At 46.7% G+C, this 21541-nt stretch overlaps 2 protein-coding genes across 5 annotated transcripts in view; one reads left to right on the top strand and one right to left on the bottom strand.

The window, feature by feature from the left end:
• FRMPD1 (FERM and PDZ domain containing 1) overlaps positions 1-21541 on the top strand; it is a 143308-nt gene that overhangs the window by 45171 nt on the left and 76596 nt on the right. The window lies entirely within an intron of this gene.
• LOC129494564 (myristoylated alanine-rich C-kinase substrate-like) lies at positions 5858-19929 on the bottom strand. The gene is made up of 2 exons (XM_055301493.1): positions 19867-19929; positions 5858-6514 (listed from the first exon to the last, which is right to left on the bottom strand). Exons 1-2 carry the CDS (start codon positions 19927-19929, stop codon positions 5858-5860), a joined length of 720 nt encoding a protein of 239 aa, XP_055157468.1.

The following is a 21541-nucleotide window of genomic DNA, read 5'->3' as shown; positions in this document are numbered from 1 at the left end:
AGAGAATTTTAAAAAGAATTAAAAAGGAAATAGATGCTGAAACCACTTCTATTTCCAAAGCTGTTCCTCAGAACACTGAAAGATTTATCATCTGGGGAATGAGATTTAAAACTTGTCTGACAGGACACATAAAGAATTCAAATATTTTCAAAAAATTGTGATAATCATTCCTGGCTCTATCCCATCCTTTCCCTCTGTTCCCAACCCAGTCATGAAATCCATTGCCATTAGCAATAGAGTAGAATATCACTTTCTTTATCAAGAAGCAGAGAATGTGATTAGGAATAGGGAAAGAAATGTAAGCAGACAAGGCTGATTGGAGAACTAAGGAAGCAGTCCAGAGAGGAGACATACTTTCTACATCCCCATCCCCCAATCCTCCTAATAAAGTAAAAATGGTCCATCTTTAGGAGCATGAGTGTGATAAGGAGTCAGGCACAGTTTGGAGAGTACTGGGAGACAGGGCTCTCTTCACTAATACACAGAAAATGGACTCTCTCACCTAACTCTTTATTCATTGTATTTTACAGTGAGCTGGAGAGTTCATTTTTAAGAAGTGAGTGGTGAATGTCCGCTCCTGTGTCCTCTAGGATTCTAATCTTGGGAGTAAGAACATGTTGTTTTTATGTCATCATTTCTCTCTATAGAGCAACAATTTACTTGTTCTCAAGAGGTAATATAATCCTCATGATAAGCATCCAGTTTCTTTTGCAGAGAACAGCTGAACCTCTCTTTCTGAGGAGATGACACTTTAGCTTCCTTATTCTCAAATAATCATTCAGATTGGAGCTCAAGAGATCTTGGTCTATAAGGTATCATTCTCTCCTTTTACAGAGAAGAAGATAGTATCTCAGAGAGGTGATGTGACTTTCCCCTAGCCACACAGCAGGGTAAGGACAGAACTGGGTTTTAGAACAGGACACTGCGGGATCCCTGGGTGGCACAGTGGTTTGGCGGCTGCCTTTGGCCCAGGGCGTGATGCTGGAGACCTGGGATCGAATCCCACGTCGGGCTCCCGGTGCATGGAGTCTGCTTCTCCCTCTGCCTATGTCTTTGCCTCTCTCTCTCTCTCTCTCTCTCTCTCTGTGTGTAACTATCATAAATAAATAAAAAAATAAATAGAACAGGACACTGCTTTTCTACAAGCAGCTCGCCATAAGTGCAGCCTTGGATCTCCTATAGAGCTACTCCTAATGGTCTTCCTGAAGTACTCCAACAGTTCATGACCTTTGGCTCATCCTAGTTTCAAAGTAACTGCCTTTGTTATAGTTCAGTATTAAGTAGGTCTTGAATATTAAAGATAGGTATTTAGTTTTTGTGGTATAATAACACTCTCATAACCAAACCATTGCATTCCCTATCCAGTCTGCATTTGTGTTTATAACGCAAGGCACAAGTCCATAGCCGGCAGTCAACAATGTTAGATGAATGGCCTCTTGGAGGCCTATTAAGGAATCATATCATTTTAGATCTGAAAGAAACCACCAAGGTCATTCAGTCTCACTTCTCCTGTCTTCTGTAGCCTGAAGAGTAATAGGACTTGGGCAAGTAGCAAAATGGTACTAGTTTACCCTGTTTCCCAGACCACTGTTCACATTTTTGACCTGCACTGCCTCTCATTAATTTAACACGAAGGCATTAAAATAGCCAATGTACTTGTGTATACAAGTATTGGCGTACTGTATACTTGTGTACTGGTATACAAAATAGAAGTTTCTAACATTGGGATCCCTGGGTGGCTCAGCGATTTAGCACCTGCCTTCGGCCCAGGGTGTGATCCTGGAGACCGGGGATCGAGTCCTGCATCGGGCTCCCTACATGGAGCCTGCTTCTCCCTCTGCCTATGTCTTTGCCTCTCCCTCCCTCTCTCTCTCTCTCTCATAAATAAATAAAATTATAAAAAAAATTTAAAAAAAAGAAGTTTCTAACATCTACTGTAAAAACACTACCCCATACAAAATGATAGGGAAAGGTTTAAAAAAATTTTTTTAGCCATAAGGAATTTGATCATTCAGAGGAAGAGCAGAAACTCATCCTAAATCACTATAGACAGTAAATCTGAAATTTGAAGCAGTAAACTATTCTATTTTGGGAACAACAGATATAAAGTCAGGAAGAGTTAGGCATTCCAAGAAGGAAATTATATAGAAAAGCTTACTATTAAGTCAGCTCTCAGAAGTATTTGAATGCAAAGGAGATTAATATGGAGAAGGGGAAGGTATGGGCACTTAGCAGATAACAAATGGCACACTCATGCCATAGAGAAAGCAAAACTTTTAGCTGAAATGGTACTTATGGGAAATAAATTCAAACCTCAGATGTTTTTAGTCAGGAAGTCTCATTAGGATGCAACACAGATTCTCATTATGGGTTATTACATAGTGTCACTAAAAAAAGGAGAGACATCTGAGAGGGACAAGGCGTGATCAAATAGCCATATGAGAAATTTCAGTCTTGCTGTATCTTGCTCTATGTTAATATTGGATCATTTGATGGTATTCTCTCAACAAAAAGGACTTCAGAGTGACAAAAACAGATTAAAAGTGATCTAGAGTGAAATGACAGCTGTTAGGGTAAAGTTCTTTTGAGAAGCTTATGTATATTTTATTCATCGACTTATTTATTCATTCAACAAATATCTATAGAGTCCTAGGAAGACAAAAATAAATAAGATAATTGTCTTTCTCAAGGAGGTTTCAAGAAGACAGATATGTAAATAAATCATTGTAATGTAGTGTGCTTGGTACTTTATTTGAAGAACAGCCCAAACACAGTACAGCCACGAAGGAGGGGCTGGGAAGACCTTATAGAGGAGAAGATATTTTTCACCAGGATTTAAAGGAAGAAGAGTGGGACGCCTGGGTAGCTCAGTGGTTGCGTGTCTGCCTTCAGCTCAGGCATGATCTCATGGTCCTGGGATCGAGTCCCACATCGGGCTCCCCACAGGGACCCTGCTTCTCCCTCTGCCTATGTCTCTGCCTCTCTCATGAATAAATAAGTAAATAAAATAAAATCTTTAAAGGAGGAAGAGTTTGTCCAGCAAGTTGTAGGAAAAGTGGGAAAGGAGAAAGCCTTCTAGGGTGAGGCATCAGCTTCTGCAAAGCACTTAGTTGTGGGGGGATTTAAAATCCCCAGTGAGGCCCCGTGCAGCTGTTGATGGGCTGTGGATTCTTACATGAATGACTGCACTGCCTGGAGCCTCAGTTTCCTTCTGTGAAAAAGGAGCATGGGTGTCCTCACCATGTGCATGGATTATAGGCACGACTAAGTGCTGGGTAGCAGACAATGAACACTGTTATATCTCTAGTCACTCTTTTCAGAAGATCCCTAGATTTCAGGTATTCTTACCTATGCTCCCTTTGCAGAGGAAGAAACGGAGAACGGAGGGGTTGTAGAACCTTCTCACACTGACACGGCTTAACAAGAGGCTGTGTTGGGCATTGAGGAAAGGCAGTTTGGCTCAAGACTGTATATTTTAGCACTACACTCCATGGCTTTCCTATGTGAAATGCTATGTGTAAAGCACTTAACACAGTGCCTGGCACACAGTAGTACATTAATAAATCGTAGCTATTTTTACAATTGTGAAATATGATGTGCCCTAGGAACGTAAGGTATTTGCTGTAAGGTAATAGAATGATGTCTAGACAGTGCTATAGCCATATCAAGTCAGATTACTGAGGGCTTCATGCCACGCTAAGCACTTAGGATTTTATCACAGGGTCGAGAAGAGACAATGAAGGTCTCTCAAGCAGGAGAGTGACTTGCCAGATTTGTGATTTGAAAAGATCCCTGGCAGCATGTGGAAGAGGAATTGCAAATAGACTAGACTAGAGGCATAGACTTCAGCTTTGATGGTGAGGCCTCACCTAAGTAAGGCACAGGCAGCAAGCAAGATGAAGAGGAGGAGACATGGATAAGACGTGTTATGGAAATAGTGTTGACTGGACTTAGCTACCAGTAAGATAATGAGGGCCAGGAAGAAGGAAGAGTCTAGAAATCCCCCCTGGTTTAGGTTTAAGTGCCACTACCATTAGAGATATGGAAGCAATGCAGAAGGGCAGTTTAGGGGGAAAGTTGTGGTTTAGTTGTGGCTCTTTTGAGACTGGGGCACCTGAAGAGGATTCAGGAGATGTCCAGCTGGCAATTAGGTTTCTGGGTTTGGAGCACAGAAGAAGGATGAAGCCATGCATCTGATAGAATTGCTCAGTGAGAGGGAAGAGGTAAAAGAGATCAAGAAGGGACATGAGGAGCATTGGCATTTAAACAGCCAGCAGACAAGGAAGGCTGAAGGAGAAGAGCAATCAGAATGGGAACCTGGGCAGAGTGGGGACCCAGGAGCCAAAAGGTAAAATTGTTTGCCCATTAAATCTCCTGAAAAAGCAGATGCTTCTGGCATAGGCAGCTAGGACACGGAGACGGAAAGGAAAAAATTCCATGGGCAAAATCTATACACATTGGCCAAGAGGCTTGAGTTCTTATTTTCCTTTCTGCCAGGTGCCTCCCTTAGTCCGTAATAATTTGCTTTAGGGAGAGTAATTTGGTTATTAATCTTTATTTACAACACATAATTAAAAAAACTAAACTCTAGAGATCATTGTAGATGCACTGGAGTTGTAATAATGTGGACAGGTACAACACTTAAATTTTTTGGAGGCTTACTTTCTTTCCATAATGGCTTCAGAACTTTTCACTTTTTTATCCATTTTTTCCCTAATGGTGCTTATCCAAAGGCAGAATTTGGTACACTGTGTCTAGAGTGGAGACGGGTGGGGAAGCAGACCCCAAAGAATGAAGGGCTAACTCAGCCTAGATCTGGGTGGCAGAGGAGCTGGGGCACTGAGAGAAAAGAGATCTTTGAGGCACTGAGAGAAAAGAGATGTTGCAGGTTGGTTAGGAGGCCTTTCAAAGACAGCCTCTGAGGAGAGAGGTTTGGAAAAGAGGCCTGGATTTGGAAGTAAAAGAGAAGAGGTAGGTGCTGGAGTGCTGTTCTTCACCTGGGCCAGGTAGGCTCCAATGGCTGCGATGCTGTTTTTGTTTTTTTGATGGACACGTTTATTAACTTAAATTTGTGCTTCATTCCATCACCAGAACGATCTAACATACCAACCTGATGGTGCCCCTTCCCTACTCAGAACTCCGTCTACCTCTCCTTCAGCTCTCAGCTTCTGTCCTTCCCTCATTGGGATGCTCTCATTTTGGGGTCTTTGTTCCTGTGGCCTCTGCCTAGAAAGCTCTCTCCACACTCCTCCCTTTCACTGGCCAAGCTCCTTGGTCTTTCTAGGTTTCTGTAAAGAGGAGGCCTTCTTCCCTGGCTCAGACAATGTAGTTGCCCAGCGACGGCACCCTGGGATCACAAGAAGTGCCCTGTATTAACAGCCCATTAGACAGTACATTCCAGAGGGCAGGGAGAACGCTTAATTCGAAGCTGCATCTCCAGTGTCTAACATGGGGCAGGGATCTAGTAGGCGTGGAACAGATGTTTCAGCAAAGAAAAGAGGTCTTGGACAGAGGTATGCATTTGGGAAGGATAGAGAGGTGGTAGGACCGGAGCCAGAGGAGTCGTTAAGATGGCCCAGGGAGTCTGAAGAGGGCTGAGTGCAGAGTCCCAGGGCACCCCAGCATTTTAGGGCTTTGGGGTTTGAGGAGCCCTCGAAGAGACCAAGAAGGAAAGAGCAGGGAAGTTGGGGTCACTTGCATCCCTCAGAGTCCTACATAGCCGGAGTTCTTCGAGAGGCCTTGGAGTATGACAGCCAGGAGAAGGGTGGGGTGAGAAGGCCGTGCCTGGAGACTGGGTTACAGTTCTGGAACGCCGCGGGGCTGGGTGACCTTGGGGAGCCCCTTCCCTCTCCTGGCCTCAGTCTCCCCGTGGGTACTCCGCGGACGCTGCGTGCCCAGGTGGGGAGCCGCCGAAGGCCGGCGGAGGCAGGCCCGGGTGGGAGCGGGACCGCCCACTGCGGCGGGCCGGGACCTCCGGGGCCCGCGGAGGCGGCGCGCGGGGCTCCTCCCCCGGGGCGAGGGTCGCGGCGCCGGCAGCTGGCGAACCCGCAGCTGCAGCCTCAGCACCTGCCGCGGCCAGACGGCGCGGGCGCGGCCGGGCCCTGCGCCCCCGCGCCCCCCCCCCACCTCCCGCTGCAGCCGCGGCGCGGGAGGCGGAGCCCGAGCCGAGCCCGAGCCGAGCCGCTGCCCGAGCCTTGCCCGCGTCCGTGCCCGCCGCCGGGCGGGGCCGCCCCTCGCCGAAAGCGTCAGCTCTCCGGGTCCGCGTCCGCGCGGGCGGCGCCTCCTCTGCAGGTAAGGGCGAGGTCCCGGCGCCGCAAAGTTTTGGGGGCACTGACGGTCCCCACGCCCCGGGCCTGCGCCTGCCCGAGCCGCTGGCCGCCTGTCCCTCGGCTTCCTCCGCGCCGCCCTCCGCCGTGCGCTCCGTTTGCACCGCCGGCCGCGGGTGACCCGCGCCCGCCTCCAGTCCTCGTGTCCCCATCCCTGTGGGAGGCGCGCCCGCGGGCTCGCTCCGGGCCTGCAACAGTTAAATTTCTCACAGTATCAGTGTGTTGCTTAAGTTTTTGAGATCTGCAAAGAGCGGCAAACCGGGAGGCGGGAGACCAGGGTTCAGGTGCGGCCGCGGCCAGCGCCAACTTTCTGAGTGACCTCGGACCAGCCAGCCCTGCCCCGTCTCTGGACAGCCACGCCTGGACCAGGAGGGGTTCGCCAGGGATGATCATCTGAAGTGCATGCCGGTGTTGCCATTTTGTGAGTCGGGGCACCCCTGAGTGTCTCAGCTCCAGGGCTCCCTGGGGCGCGGGGATAGAACCCACTGAAGTCAATCTGGGGCGGGGTGGGCCATCACGTTGCTAACCAGCAGCAGTTTGGGCTGAGCTGCAGGAGGGTTGTTGAGTCAGTCTCTGGGAATAGAGGGTGTTCCCAGAGCTAGGAGTCCGGGCTCTGGGTTTTGGTGACCCCTCTGCCACCCATGGACTGTTTGACCTTGGGCAAGTCCCCCCACTGGTTTTGCCGCCCACGAAGTGGGGAGGGAGGAATGTGCACTAGATGATGGTTGTGGTCCTTCCGCTGTAAACTCTGGAGAAATAGAGTCTTCCAGGTCTCTCTATTTAGGGTCAGTTTGGAACTCTCACAGTTTTGGAACATCCACTGATAGCACTTGCAAATGGGAAATAAAGGCAGCATTTGCAGTATGCTTTGGGAGTCTCAAAATAGACATGGCAAGGATTGGTGAATGCTGCCCTTCCCTCCTTCAGTGCTTTGGACCATCATAAAATATTCAACAGCATAATGATTTGTTTTCAGAGTGGCTTATAGATCAGGAAGCATTTCTGTCTGTGAGTTGGTTATTTTTGTTAAAACCTCAAAATAATTTGAAGAAAAAAAAATACAGCACCATTGTAGGGGTCCTGACATAGAGGCCAGTATCTACCTGTTCCTAGCCTAAAGTGATGTTTTCCAGTCAAGATGATGTAGAAAAACACTCTGAATCAAGTACTTTTTGGTGTGTGTTCAACATAGGCATGGTTGGAGAGGCCTACAGTTTGGCAAGTACCTATTTTCTGGAACAGGTGCATTCTGGTGCAGCCAGAAGGAGAACTCTCTCATGCAGGAGAACGAGCATGAGGTAGTTAACCCATGTCCTTCAAAGTGAGCTTTGTGCTTTTGCCCAATCTCCTGTCCCCCTTGTGCTGCAATTAGCGTCTCCCCAGTGTGTGAGTGAAATCTGCTACTGTGAAAGGGTTCTTATGGAAGTGATTTTATTATTTTATTTCCTTCCTAGACTTCCTGGTTTTAAGTTTCAAGCTTAATGAAATCAGAGAACTAGTAATAGTGCCCTTTGTGACCAGGGCAGGAAAATAGCAGAGTTGTGGTACATATGTTTGCCTTTTCCCAGCCATACTCTGTAGTGGAATCTCATTTGTCCGGAGCCTCTGATAGCTCAGATGCATTAGAATGCCACCAGTCACTTCCCTCTTCCTTCTTCAGTGGTTGGGTTTGGCAAGTGCTTTCTCACCACTCCTTCGGGAGGAAACAAATAGGAAAAACACCAATAGGCCCTCCCCTCAAGATGCTCAGGGTCTAGTGAGGAAGAAGGAGGAACATACCACAGGCCATTCTGGGAGTATTCCTGGGGGACCTCTGGGAACACTGAGGAGTGTGGATTTTAACTGGGGTTAATGGGGAAGACTGTGTCTTGGAAGGTGGAAGGAGGAAGAGGATTTCAACAGGTGGTGGAAAGTGGAAAGGCCATTTTAGGTCAAGGAACTGGTGTGAGCAAAGGTACAGGGTCAGGAGAACTCAGGGTCCAAATGGAGAACAGTGGGTCAAGTGGAAGTGAGGGGAAGGCAGAGCACAGAGTGGAGCATTGTGGGGTGCAGGAGGCTCTGAACCTGGGCTTGAATCCACACTGATTTGGGGGATATTGGGCCTCTGAGCCTCACTTTTCACATTTGCAGAAGGGGAATTATAATTCCAAATATACAAGGTTAAATGAGATCATGTATAAAGTGCCTAACAGAGTGTTTGTATAATGATAGACACTTGATAATCGTGCCTTTTATTAGAGTGTTCATGGGCAAGCTCCATAAGTGTTGCTAGACACCAATAAAGTGAATGAATGGTGCCTTTTGTTTTAGCATAGGTATTGACTTGGAACCTCACCATCAGACTGGAGTTCTTGTGACAATGCAAGGGCAGGGGCTTTTTGTCATTTGGGGGTGCTCAGATCAGACGCTGACATCAACAGCAGACAATGCTCTGTAAATACTGTTAGGTGGTGGGAGGCCACAGAGAAGTTAATCAGAACACGCAATCCCTGCCTCCCATAAGCTTATCACTATGTGCTCAAGGACCCAGGTGGGGGGATTTGACAGTCAGACACAGTTATAAATATATCAGCATTGTCCATATATGCTGGGAACCGGGCGCCAGCTCCCATCTGCCTTAGTGTGGGTTGCTGGGGATTTGTAGTAGCCAAGGACGGAGAATAGGACAGGAGGGTGAAGAAGGACACTGCAATACTTTGTGAATCTGTGCCCACCACATGGCAGCCATTCTACCGCCCTTCATTTGTTCATGGAACACTTATTCACAGAACACCTTCTCTGTGCCAAAGAATGATTCTAGGTGCCCCAGGAATACACTGGAACAAAAGGGAAGATCCCTGCCTTCCTGGAGTTTATATTCTAATTAGAGGAACATAGTAAACAAGTAAACATATAAATAATTACAAATTGGCTAAGAGCTGGGAAGGAAACAAGCAGGGTAAAGTGAGAGAAGGTAATGGGAGTGGCGAAGGAAGGTCTGTTGAACCACTGGGAGCTAAAGGAGACAAGGAGCCAGTCCAGACTAGAGCTGGGGGTAGGAATGGGGGTGGCATGCAGTCCAGCTCAGTAAGAGGCAGGGTCGCTTTGGTGTGAGAACACAGGCTCTGGGCCATGGTGTCTGTATTTGAATACTGGCCCCACTGACAACTAAATATATTCCATTGTCAGGTTATTTAATCTTCTGGGCTTCAGTTTCTTTGACTGTAAACTGGGCATAATAACCCTACTTGATAGAGTTGTTTGGGGATTAAATGGATTGATATATGTAATGTACTTGAAATAGTGCCAGGTATGTAGCAAGCACCAAATGAAAGTTAAATTAAGAGGGCGGGGGGATGGGGAGAGGTGGGGCAAGGCAGCAAATGCAAAGACCTGGAGGCCTGAAAGGCTTTGTGTGTTCTAGGACCAGATAGGCTGTGTGCATGGGTATTATCACTACAGTTATGGGGATACTCCAGAGTAGGTTCTCTGCTCCTTCAATACAAAGCTATGTTTTAGGAATCCTGAAAAGAAGAATACCCAGCCATAGCATGGTCAAGCCTAGAGTGGCATGGTGAGCTGCTGCCCACTTTGGGAACATCCCACTGTAGACCTCCTTCAGTACCTTTCCCTCCTTCCCTTCCTCTCTCCTTTTGTTACCCTCCCTCTCCTGCCCCTTCTTCCTTTCCTCTCTGTCCCTACCTCCCTCGCCTTCTCCCCCGCTCCCCCATCTCCTCTCACTGTAAACCCTGAAGAGTAGTACCCCTGGATTGCTCACTGATGTGCAGAGGGGAAGCCTGCTGAGTGGCACCAAAGCCAGCCTTGCCCACTTGCTGTGTGATATTCTCTGGCCAGCAGTCTTCCCCTCCCACCCTGGAAATTCCATGGTAGTGGGGGCAATGTGGGGGGTGCTACATAGTCACCCACAACCTTATTCTCTCCCTTGATCCCTCTTTATTGAAATCCAGTCACTCACCAAGTCCTGTCATTTTGACTTGTGAAATCTCCCTCAAACATGTCTCCACATTTTCATTCCCTCTCTGAACATCAGACTTCTGTTTTGTCTAATGTATGGCCCAGAGACCTTCAGTGGATCCCTTGTGTGTGGATAATGAAGTCCAGAGTCATCAGGCCCGCAGACATGAAGGCTGTCTCCATTTATTCTCTCAGTCCCCCTCCTCCCTCACCGTGTCCTCCACACTTAATCCCTCCAGCCATTGCCTCTCCATCTGGCCCCTCTGCCTCATGTACCTCAGCCCTGGTGATCCTGCCCACGCCTGAGGGCCCAGCTTAAACCCTGTATGTCCTGGCAGCCGTCTTCTAGACCCCCTCGTCCCAGGGTTCTCGTCTGCCCCTGCTCTTCCCCTGCATTTAGTACATCTCGTAGGGGAGCCATTGCTGTCAATCGTGGAGGATTTTGTGTGCCGTCACTTATGCATGTGGCAATGGCTTTGAGAAGTCCCTGGGAGGCCAGACACAATGTCCCTCTTACCGCCGCCTCACAGTCCTTCTCATAGACCCTAGCCCTAGTGCGAGCTTGATATGTGTTTGCTGCAATGGATTGACAAAAGCCTGTGATTTTCCTGAGATCTGAAATGATTTGAGTCATGCCAGAAACATGATGCTGATGCTCAGGGCTTGTGGTCCCCAGTTGAACTCACTTGAGGCATTCTGATGCCTTGAAATGTAGGCCCTTCATTTGATGAAGAGTTGATGTTAACTCAAACAGGAGTCTAATTTTAATTTAGCTTTTGAATGTGGCCAACTTTTAATAAATATACTGTGCAAAAAAGCTAGATAATCTCATCAATAATTATTTATATTATGAAAGGATTTTTCTCCATACCAAAAGAAAGCTGGTATGGAAAGCTTTCAAATATCCAACATGGGGCAGCCCAGTGGCTCAGCGGTTTGGTGCCGCCTTTGGCCCAGGGCATTATCCTGGAGACCTGGGATTGAATCCCACTTTGGGCTTCCTGCATGGAGCCTGCTTCTCCCTCTGCCTGTGTCTCTGCCTCTCTCTGTCTGTCTTTCATGAATAAATAAATACAATCTTAAAAAAAAAAAACAAAAACATCATGCCTGTGAACTTAACGTTATTCAGTATATAAAATTTTGATTTATGCACAGCTGTTGTAGCCATACTTCTACTATAGTCTAGGATATACACCAAACTTAATATGCATTCATAGAAGAATAATGATGTCTTAAATTTGTTTTGCTAACTACAGATTACATTATGTAGCTCTGCAAACAGGAGAGTTTTAAAAATAATGAACTATCTGCCTGAAGGACAATGGAAAGCCCTATTTGGTGCTTGGCCAACTAATGTGAGGGCAGTAGCCGTTAATTTCACTCAAGTGACACAGTATTTTCAGGGACCCACTTGATGTTTAGAGACCTTTTTGCCATGGCTAGAAATGGTTTGGGCTTCCAATCATTTCACAAGCTGGCTGATAAATGATGTGTGTGCTTAACAGTGGTTCTTTTAGAAAAAGGGGGGGGGGACACTAATTACAGGCTAGAAAAGATAGGGTGGCAAATCCAAAAATATGAAAGTCTATTCTTTTGACCTCTCTTGAGGAATGCTCTGAGAAGCTCAGCCATTTCAGTAAAAGGATAACATGGCAAATTTTCAAAATTCTGAACAGAAAGAGCTTCAGAGGAATCCACCTGGATGCAACGATGAGATTTTGACTTAAGAGAAGACAGACAGATGTGCAGGCAGATGAGAAATGCTATGCTTCCTGTTCTCTGAGTATCCAGAATGTAGGGTGTAGGCTAGCATTTGTTACAACTGGCGATAACAATATCTTCCCCCTTGCCCCAAAAAAGCCCTCTCCAAGACTAAGTTTTGAGCATTAGCATAGGTAAGCTTCTGAGTTACTGCTTTTTTGTTTGATTTGTTCCAAATCTAGAATTCAGAAGAATGCAAAAGGAAAAGCATTTATTAAAATAGACATGGAGTCTGTTTTCTCTGGTTTTCCCTGGAGGAGGAGATGAGGCCCAAAGCTCCCGTGGTACTGGGGCATGGGCTCTTGGCTCCTGGTCAGGGTAAAGGGTGATGTCCATATGGAGATATGTGCCCTTCCCTCTTTCTTCTTTCTTGGGTGTCAGAGACATTTGTATATAGGAGCAGGAGGAACTATTTCTTTTCTGAGTTCATTTCTGGATAGTTACAGTACTAAATTTTTTGGGTTTTTGTCTTTACAAAAGCTGTGTTAAGTTCCTTAGTTAGAGCACTGCCTGTCTATATGCCAAAAGCCCAGACTCATGCAAAATATTTTACAGGATATTTTAACTAACAGAACAGTCATAGACTTTCAAACAGGATTGCAAACTCCGGAGATGATCAAGTATATCCTTTTCTGGTGCAGGAATTCCCCTAGCACACCCCAGCCTCTTTCTGCTTGGACCTGCCAGTCCTGGAGGCATTTCTATTCCATTGTCAATTGGCTCTGATTATTAGAAAGTTCTTCACTGTGCTGAACTAGACTCTCCCTACAGGCTGGGGCTACGCTGTTGGGCTCTATTCTGCCCTTTGAAGCCCCACATAAAAATCCATTTCTTCTTCCCCACGATGGCCATTTAAGCCATTTGGACAATCAAAGACAGGGATCAGGTCCCTGAGTCTTTACTTCTTCAGTTAGAGTGTCCCAGTTTATCCAATTCCCTGAAAAAGACAGAACTAAGAATTGGACATAGTGACCATGCAGGTGAGATCTGACCAGTGTGGCAGGGTGCAAGCCCATGGCAGCCTCACTTCAGAGTCTGTCTTTGCATTTAGCACAACCTGAGGCCCAACTGAGTTCCTTGTGGGCCCCTCTAGAGTTTTTGGGGGAACCACATGCATGCTGGTGTCAGAGAGACCTGGGGGGGGTGGCTGTAGAGGAGAGTGTCAGGGACCAGTGGCTGATGTGGAGTGGCTCTGGGTGAGGCAGCCCCCTCTCCGGGACTCAGATCCCTCATCAGTCTGATAACTTCTAAGGCACTGTCTTAGTTTCCTGTGGCTGTAGTAACAAATCACTGCAGCCCTGGCTAAAAACAAAGCCCAAAAGTCTGAAATCAAGGTGTAGGCAGGGCTGTACTCCCTCTGGAAGCTCTAAGGAAGAATTTCTTCTTTGCCTCTTCCATCTTCTGGTGGCTGCTGGTATTCCTTGACTTGTGGCCAAACCCTGCCAGCTCTGCCTCTCTAGTTGCAACGCCTCTTTCCGTCTGTGTCAAATCTAGCTCTGCCTCACTCTTACAAGGATACTTTGTCATTGCATGTAGGGCCCACCTGGACAAACCAGGATAAGATCCTCACCTGAACACTCTTAACTTAATTACATCTGCAAAGATCCTTTTTCCAATTAAGGTAAGATTTATGGATTCCTGAGATTGGGGCATGGACATATTTCTTAGGGGGCCACCATTCGGCCTTTGACTTTCTACTTTCTCTTTATGTGACTGTCTTCTGTGGATTGTATTTGAACCCAGCTCTCCGGGGTCCCCAGCCTCAGGTCTTTATTTTGGAGGTTTCATGTGTCTTCCTTTCTTTAGCATGGCAGCTGCTGCTCCAAGGTGCCCTGTTCTGCAGATGTGGCCAGGTCTTTCTGGTCCTTTGGTCTTCACCGGCATGCCCTGGCTAGTCAGTGAGTTTCTATCAATAGGAAGGAGAAGCTGTGCTATTAAAATGTTCATTACTAGTTCTTAGACTTAGGGGAGATCCCATAGTGAACACGCTCTGTATAGAGAAGAGACACAGAGAGGAAGATCGAGTGTCCTTGTGTTTTCCTTCTAATTTAGTCTGAGATTGGCTCATTGAGCTGGAGGCAAATTATTTACATTCTCAGTGATCAAGTACATATCTCTTTCTGTGAAAAACCAGGAAATGCTTCTTCACAGCTTTCAGAGTGTGTTGTAGCGTGGTCTTCCTGGCCTTTAGCTAGCCTATCTCAGAAGTTCAAGGCCCTTTAAGTGGAGTCTTTGGCCTCTGCGTGCTTACAGGCCCCTCAAAGGCAACACCAATAAAATACGCTTTTCCCCAAAGAGTGTCTGCATCATTTTGTTGGCAGTTGACATGCCAAAGTGCCAAAAAGGCCTGGGGCAAACAGGAGGGTTGGGTCTGGAGAAGCTGGGGAGAAATAGCAGGAGGATGGTGGCCTAGGTGAGTCTAGCATTGAGCAGTTCCAGACTCTGCTCATGGCTGTCACTGCTGCTCTGGGATTACTGACTCACACTTGCCCAGAGCATGCTTCTTGACTGCTACTCCTCTCAGTTGGACATGCTTTGGTAAGAAAGGTCTGTGCAGGGGGTAGAGGCATGCACGGGTGGGGAGGAGGGAGGAGACAGATGACTCAAACAGTCCTGCCCCATCTACAGCTGGTAGCAAGTCAGTGTGGGGCAGGGTGCTGCATGTTACAGAGACCTGCAGAAGGCTGGGCATGCCTTGAGTGAGATCCAGGAAGTCTTCTAGAAGAGACTGGCATAGAGCAGTTGGACTCTAGATTGCCACCTTCTTGGTCATCCAACCAGACCTGACCTGTACTTTGAGTTTGAAAAGGATCTTAAGGATCAGCTAGGAAGGCAGATATTCCAACTTCACTGCTTGTACCCCTAAGGGCAGGGGTGGGGAGCAGCTGAGAGAACTCTGCTTATTTTGCTTACTGGGTTTAAAAAAGAGTGATTTCCCATTTTGACAAGGCTTGATGGAGCTGCCTACAAATATCCCCACATCAAAATGCCCTACTTTGTCTAGGAAGTCTTTTCCAGGCTAGAGGAGCAACTCCCCAGATCATGTGGCTGAGAGGTGTTTCCATGTAACCTGCCCCACTTGAGTATGAGCTCTTCTCAGGCAAGGGCTCAGTCTGGTTCAGTCCAGAACTGAGAAGATGCCTGGTCCTGGGCACAGACTTGGTATACAGTGCTGACCGATGAAATGAAAGATGTCATTATGATGACTGCCTGCCTTGCATCTGACTCCAGCTGCCCTCATTGCTCTTTATGGTCACCAATGGTACCCTGGCAATGTTAAGGCCTCTGTGTTTCTCTGTCTTTTACCTACTTCTGCAGGTACCTGTCAGCCAAGTGCTAGCACGGAGTGGTATCTGTTCTCTGCACTTTTGGGAGGCAGGGAGGCTGCAGACCTAACATTCAGGCTCTAGAGGTGCTGTCTCTTGTCCTGGGACATGGGCAAGGCCACCTGTAAACTCACTCACTCAGTCTGCCTGGCTCTTCCTTGGTACCCTGTAGCCTCAGGACAAGGATCAGAGAGTCAGTGGGGAGCAGGCAAAGTGCCTGAGTTTGACTCAGTGAGACCTGGGCTTCCTAGCTGTGTGACCTCAGGCACATTATTTCCTTGCTTACTTAGTGGATCATCTGTGAATGTTAAAATTGCAGAAGACATGAGGAAGACACAACCACTGTCTTCTACCTAACCATGGTAAATTTTCAATAAATGTTAATCTCCTTTTTATGTTAGCTAAAGGGCTAACAAGGAGAAGAGGGACAGCTTCTATGAGTTAGAGGCTGTCTAAAACCAAACTTTGTTTCCCTCCATCCTTTCCAATTCCATCAAGCCCTTCAGCCTCCTAATTCCTCAAGCATTGCTACCATCTTTGATTTCTTCCTCTCTTTCACCTACTGATTATTATCAACTAACTGTGTATATTTGAAGATGTTGCTTCCCCTGCCTCAGTTTTTTTTTTTTTTTAATCTGCAGACTGGGTTATTTCTAAGGTCCTTAAGGGCCCCTGCATTTAATTCCATAACATAGATTGACCATCCACTTTGGGGGGAGGTGGTGAATGTTCTAGGCCCCAGGGCACATAGGGATGGAGAAAAAGTCACCAGTCTTGTTGCAGAGGTCACAGCCCAATGTGGCAACAAACAAGCAAAGCAGTGTGCTCAGAGCTCTGGTAGGGGATGAATCCAGAGCCAGGGGAATCTGAACCAGAACAGGGAGAGACTAGTCACTTGATGAATCTATGGGCTCTTCGGCCTCAGGGAAGAATTATCTAGAAATGTTTGCTGCTGGCACGAAGGCATTAATCATGGAGACTGATTCCTCCCAGGTGGCATTAAGATTTTCGCTTTCAATTGGAATTATCAGATGGAAATTCCCAGCAGAGATGACATGCATTAGGGACCTTATTTCCTCTCTTCCTCCTGCTTTCCTGCAAAGAAAAAGAAATCCAAATCTCCAGAATACATTGACCTTTATGCACAGAAGCTCTTGGGATACGCAGCATAGTTTAACAAGTATCGTTTGTGTGCCTAACTGAGAAATGTCTAAGCAGATGCAGAATTACACGCCTAAAGAGAATTAATCTATTTTTTGTCATGATTGTGTTCAGAAGCTAATTTTCAAAGACCATCTCAATGTTCCCAGCTGTCTGGATGATAGTTAGAAGCACACGACCTGTGCACTCCCATCCCTTCTCTTGTATTTATTCTGTCCCACGTAATTTGGTTAGAGTCTAGAAGCTTTTACTGGTTGCCTATTATAAGTTAAGCCCAGTGTTGAAAGGCTATGGGTATGATAGAATATATCACTATCCAGAAGTTTCTTTCCAGCTGGACTGATAAGACTTAGTCCAGGAATAAGCAAACAGAGCCATCTATTCATTGGAGATTGCTGAGTACATTGGTGTGAGTGCCAGGATTTCAGCTCCAGGCAGAGAGGCCTGGAGAGAGGATGGTGAGGGTGATTCTCAAGAAGGTTTTTGGAAGAGTCTGTATTGGAGAATGGCCAGGGATTTCAAGCAAAGTCAAGGTGCAGGGAAAAGAACAGGTTGGCAGGTGAATTTAGCAAGGGCCAACTTTTAATTCTCAACCCCAGCCCCTCATTCTCATGTCTTAGGAATGAAAATAACATCCAGATGACCAAGAGACACATGAAAAGATGCTCAACATCACTTATTATCAAGGAAATACAAATCAAAACCACAATGAGATATCACCTCACACCTGTCAGAATGGCTAAAATAAAAAACACAAATAGCAAATGTTGGTGAGGATATGGAGAATAAGGAACCCTCTTACACTGTTGGTGGGAATGCAGACTGGTGCATCCACTGTGGAAAACAGTATGGAGATTCCTCAAAAAGTTAAAAATAGAACTACTCTATGATCCAGCAATTACACTTCTGGGTATTTACTCCCCAATACAAAAACCCTAATTCAAAGGGATACATGCATTCCTATGCTTATAGTAGCATTATTTACAATAACCAAGATTTGGAAGCAGCCCAAGTGTCCATCTGTAGATGAATGGATAAAAGATGTGGTATATATATACAAGGGAATATTTTTAAGCCATAAAAGAATGAGATCTTGCCATTTGCAATGACATGGATGGAGCTAGAGAGTATGCTAAGCAAAATAAGTCAATCAGAGAAAGACAAATACCATTATAATTTCATTCGTATGTGGAATTTAAGAAACAAAAAATATGAGCAAAGGGGGATAAAAAGAGACAGAAACCAAGAAACAGACTCTTAACTATAGAGAAAAAAACTGGTGGTTACCAGAGGGGACATGGGTGGGAGGATGGGTTAAATAGGTGATGGGGATTAAGGAGTGCACTTGTGATGAGCACTGATTGGGTGTTGTATACAATGGAATCACTATATCACACACTGAAAACTATTGTTATAGTAGTATGTTAACTACACTGGAATTTTATAAAAAGAATGAAAATATTTCTTTCCTATATGATGCTTCAACAGGCCTCAGGACCTTTGCTCATGTGATTCCCTCTGCCTAGCCTGCTCTTTCCCTTCATCTATCAATAAAACTCTGAGGTATCTTTCAATTTAAGTGTACTTCTGTTCAGGCCTGAACAGAAGTTCAGGCCTCATTGACCCTCCCTCCCCTGGCTTCTCATAGTTTTGTTTACAGTTCTCTCTCAGTATGGTTCCTGAAGCATTCCAGACCCCAGGAGATAATCAGGTGAATAAACTGATGGCTGAATAACTGATCATTGGGTTCTGTGTCTGGCTTAATTGCTGGAACTGTGAAATGTATGCTGAGAAAGGAGTGGAGGGCACCAAGGTGAAAATGTGGATGGTAGGTGCTGAGCCACCGAGGTGGGGTGGGGGGGAACGCCCTTTGAGGGGGAAGAGGACATTGGTTTTCTAATGAATAGAATGTACACAGTAAAAAAAAAAAAAGCCTCTGAAAAACAACAACACTGTAGACACAGAGCATTTGGGAAAAACTCTGCTTCTGGAGTAATCAAAGAAGGCAACACCCAAATAAGGGCAACATTCCCTTTATAAACTTACTAAAGTAGGGGTCAGTGAGCAATTAGGGGAGGTAGCTCTTCTATGACTGAAGGAGGGAGCCTGCAATAGCCCTTCTGAAGGGCAATTTGTCTAGATCTAAGGCTGTAAAAACTTGTGTAGTTTTTCATCCAGCAGCGCCACGCCTAGGAAATTATCCTAAGAGAATAATTAGCAGTGTATTATGTAAAGATATATTTCAATATTGTAATGCAGACATTGCTAAAACAGACCAAATAGCCAGCAATAGGGTGTTAGCTTTAAATATGGCAATCCTATCAATAAGATATACAAAATAATGTTGTACAATAATAAACACATAGGTAAATGTTTAAGAGGTATTGTTCCAGGGGGAAAAACAGGCTATAAGCCAACACATACAGAAAGTTCCCAATTACATTGAAAATATGTATTTTCACACATAGAGGCTGGAAGGGTAATTAGCAACTTCTAGATTGAGGCAGATAATTTTTATTTTCTTCTTTCCAAAGAAGAATAATTTCAAAATTTTCTACCAGACTCATGTATGACTTTTATAATGGTGCAGGGATGAGTGTTATTTAAGAAGAGAGAAGCAACTGGAGGGCATTCTTTGAGCTTCAGTGCGTTGGAAGCAAGATGGGCACATCATTTATCTTGCAAATGCCAGACAGGTAGTGTTTTCATAAGGAAGAGTGGTCTTGGGTCCATTTGTGTGAGTGTATTTATAGATGTGAAAGCTTTGGGGGAAGGAAATTGATTGATTGCTTTTCCCCTTGAACTTTTGAAATTATCCTTTCCACTCCATTTGTAATTGAGCCTGAGGAGGCATTCTTATTTCTTCCTTTCTTGGGCACTGCATTAGACCTAAAAATGTTAACTGGTGTAGGATGTGGGTTTTGCTAAAATGATTCCCCTTGAAGTCTTCACTGGACTTTCTTGAGTGCTAAAAAATTGGAGTTTCAAGGAAGACCACTTTCTGAAATCTGTCTTGTTCTGCCTTCCGCCTGGTTCATTTTGCCCCTGCTCTCTGGCAGCCCTGGATAACCCGTCAGAAGCCAGCCCCTGAATCATTGGGATCATGGGTCCCATCGGCAACATGTAAGAAAGGGGCTTAGGGTCAAGCACCTGCTTTGGGTGCTGTCTGCTGGAAAGGTTTATGTAGACGCCAATCTGGCATCACCTTATCCTGTGGACGTAACATTAGTCTGCAGAAAAAGAGATCAGAGCTGAGTAGAGTCTCTTTAAATATTAATACTAGTGATGCCTGCCTTTGCCACACATCTCTGAAGAGCTCTGAGCATTTCAGACATTACCTCATCATTAATTTTCACAGCGTTCTTGGGTGAGAAGCCGTTGGCAAGTCTTACGGTCTCCATTTGGGACAGAACATAGCAAATGCTTCAGATAGTTGATCTAAACTTAGGAATGGTCCTGACCAGATACCAACTGATAAAAAGAGTGGAGGCACTTTTTGTGGCATATTTTTCTACAGTTGTCCCTCATCTCACACACGTGGGATTGCCTTCCTGCATGTTGCTCCACAGCATTAATGGGGGCCTGCTGTGAGCAGGTGCAGGGCTGAGCACTGTGGCCAGAAGCGAAGGTCAATCTCCTTAGTCCCACACTTACGGCCTTTGGTGATAGGGCTTCTACCTGCCTGTCCTACCAGAAGTCCCTCAACCCTATTGCACATCTCCTTAGTCCTTCCATCCATCTTCCTGGTCTTCAGGGTAGCCCTGGGCCATCTCCCTTCTGTGCACTTTCTCTGTCCTCCCCAGCTCTGAGATGTCACTCTCCTGCCCTCCGTGGCCTGGTCCCCCACTCCACGGAGCCTGCCCTGAGAGCACCCTCCTGTGTCCACAGCTGCACCTGAGCTCCCATCATCCAAGTCTAGCAGCCCATCTGCTGTGGCCCTTTCTAGTCTCTACTTGGTATTTTAGGGGTTTGAGTACGCTGCTCAGTGGCCTTTCTTGACTGCAGGGATTGTCTGGTTCATTCTTGTATCCTCAGTGACTTGCCCCTGTGGGGTGCAGAGGACCCAGGGCCCGGATAGAACCCCGCTGGGCCTGACCCCTTCTCTGATGCCAATCACGGAGGCCCCTCACTCCCTGCTGGCCTGTCCTGTCCTCTCAGCACCCACACCCCGTTCCACCCATCCTTGTGGTTGAAAGTCCTTCTGTCACAGAGATCTGGAGAAACGGGCAGAGAGGGACCATGGAAGGGTCTTCAGCATGTGACCTCTCTGCTTTTGTCTGTCTTCACCTCTGGGGTACAAGGCCTCCTACTGCCGGAAGGGCTTTCTCCAGAGCATTCTCTCCATTCATGAGCCAACTCCAGGGCTGGGACTGCCACGGGCTCCACCTGCGGCAGGTTGTGTGAGGCCGGGCAGGTCATTTAATCTTCCCGTGGCGTCATTCCCCCATCTGTTGAGGGGGGATAAAGTGTTTAAGGGTGACCTACCTCTCTGGGAGGCTTATCGACTTAATGCTATGCAGTTCACTTTAACCCGAGGCAGCTGGGCAGACCTAGCTGGGGAGCAGGCACCCAGTCAGCGCTGCAGCCGCACACTGGCCACCTTGGGACACCTCAGGTGTCACAGTCTCTTTTGCCCAAGGCCCAGTAGCAGCCAGGGTGCCGCAAAGAACCTGTAGGGTCTCCTCTCTGGGCCCATTCACATGGCTGAGGGAGATAAGAGCGGCATCTGGAGGGCTTCTGGGCCTGTGGTGCTGAAGGGGAGAGAGTGACTCCTGTGGAGGGCAAGGCTGAGGCTGACCGGGATCCGCAGGAGAGGGGGTCCCCGGGCCACTGCGGGTACCGTCCCGCTCGGCCCACATGGCCGGGTCATCAGCTTTACGGGGGCTCATTGACGAGCTATGGGAAGGTCACTTGATACTCCCATTCCTGTGGCCACGATCTTGGGAAGGCGGCCTTTTCTCTTTAAAGAGAGCTGTGTGCTGGGAGGCCCAGGAGCAGTGTGGGGAGGCAGAG

Source organism: Nyctereutes procyonoides, unplaced genomic scaffold (assembly GCF_905146905.1).
Source record: "Nyctereutes procyonoides isolate TBG_1078 unplaced genomic scaffold, NYPRO_anot_genome, whole genome shotgun sequence".
Classification (NCBI taxonomy): Eukaryota; Metazoa; Chordata; class Mammalia; order Carnivora; family Canidae; genus Nyctereutes; species Nyctereutes procyonoides.
Note: the sequence above shows the minus strand (reverse complement) of the source record. Positions and strands in the feature narration are given on the sequence as shown.

Coding starts and splice junctions, on each gene's coding strand:
- LOC129494564 (XM_055301493.1), bottom strand. CDS start 19,929: ATGGAGACCGTAAGACTTGCCAACGGCTTCTCACCCAAGAACGCTGTG. Junction 6,515..19,866: donor CTGTGAAAATTAATGATGAG/GTAATGTCTGAA, acceptor TAACTGTTGCAG/GCCCGGAGCGAGCCCGCGGG.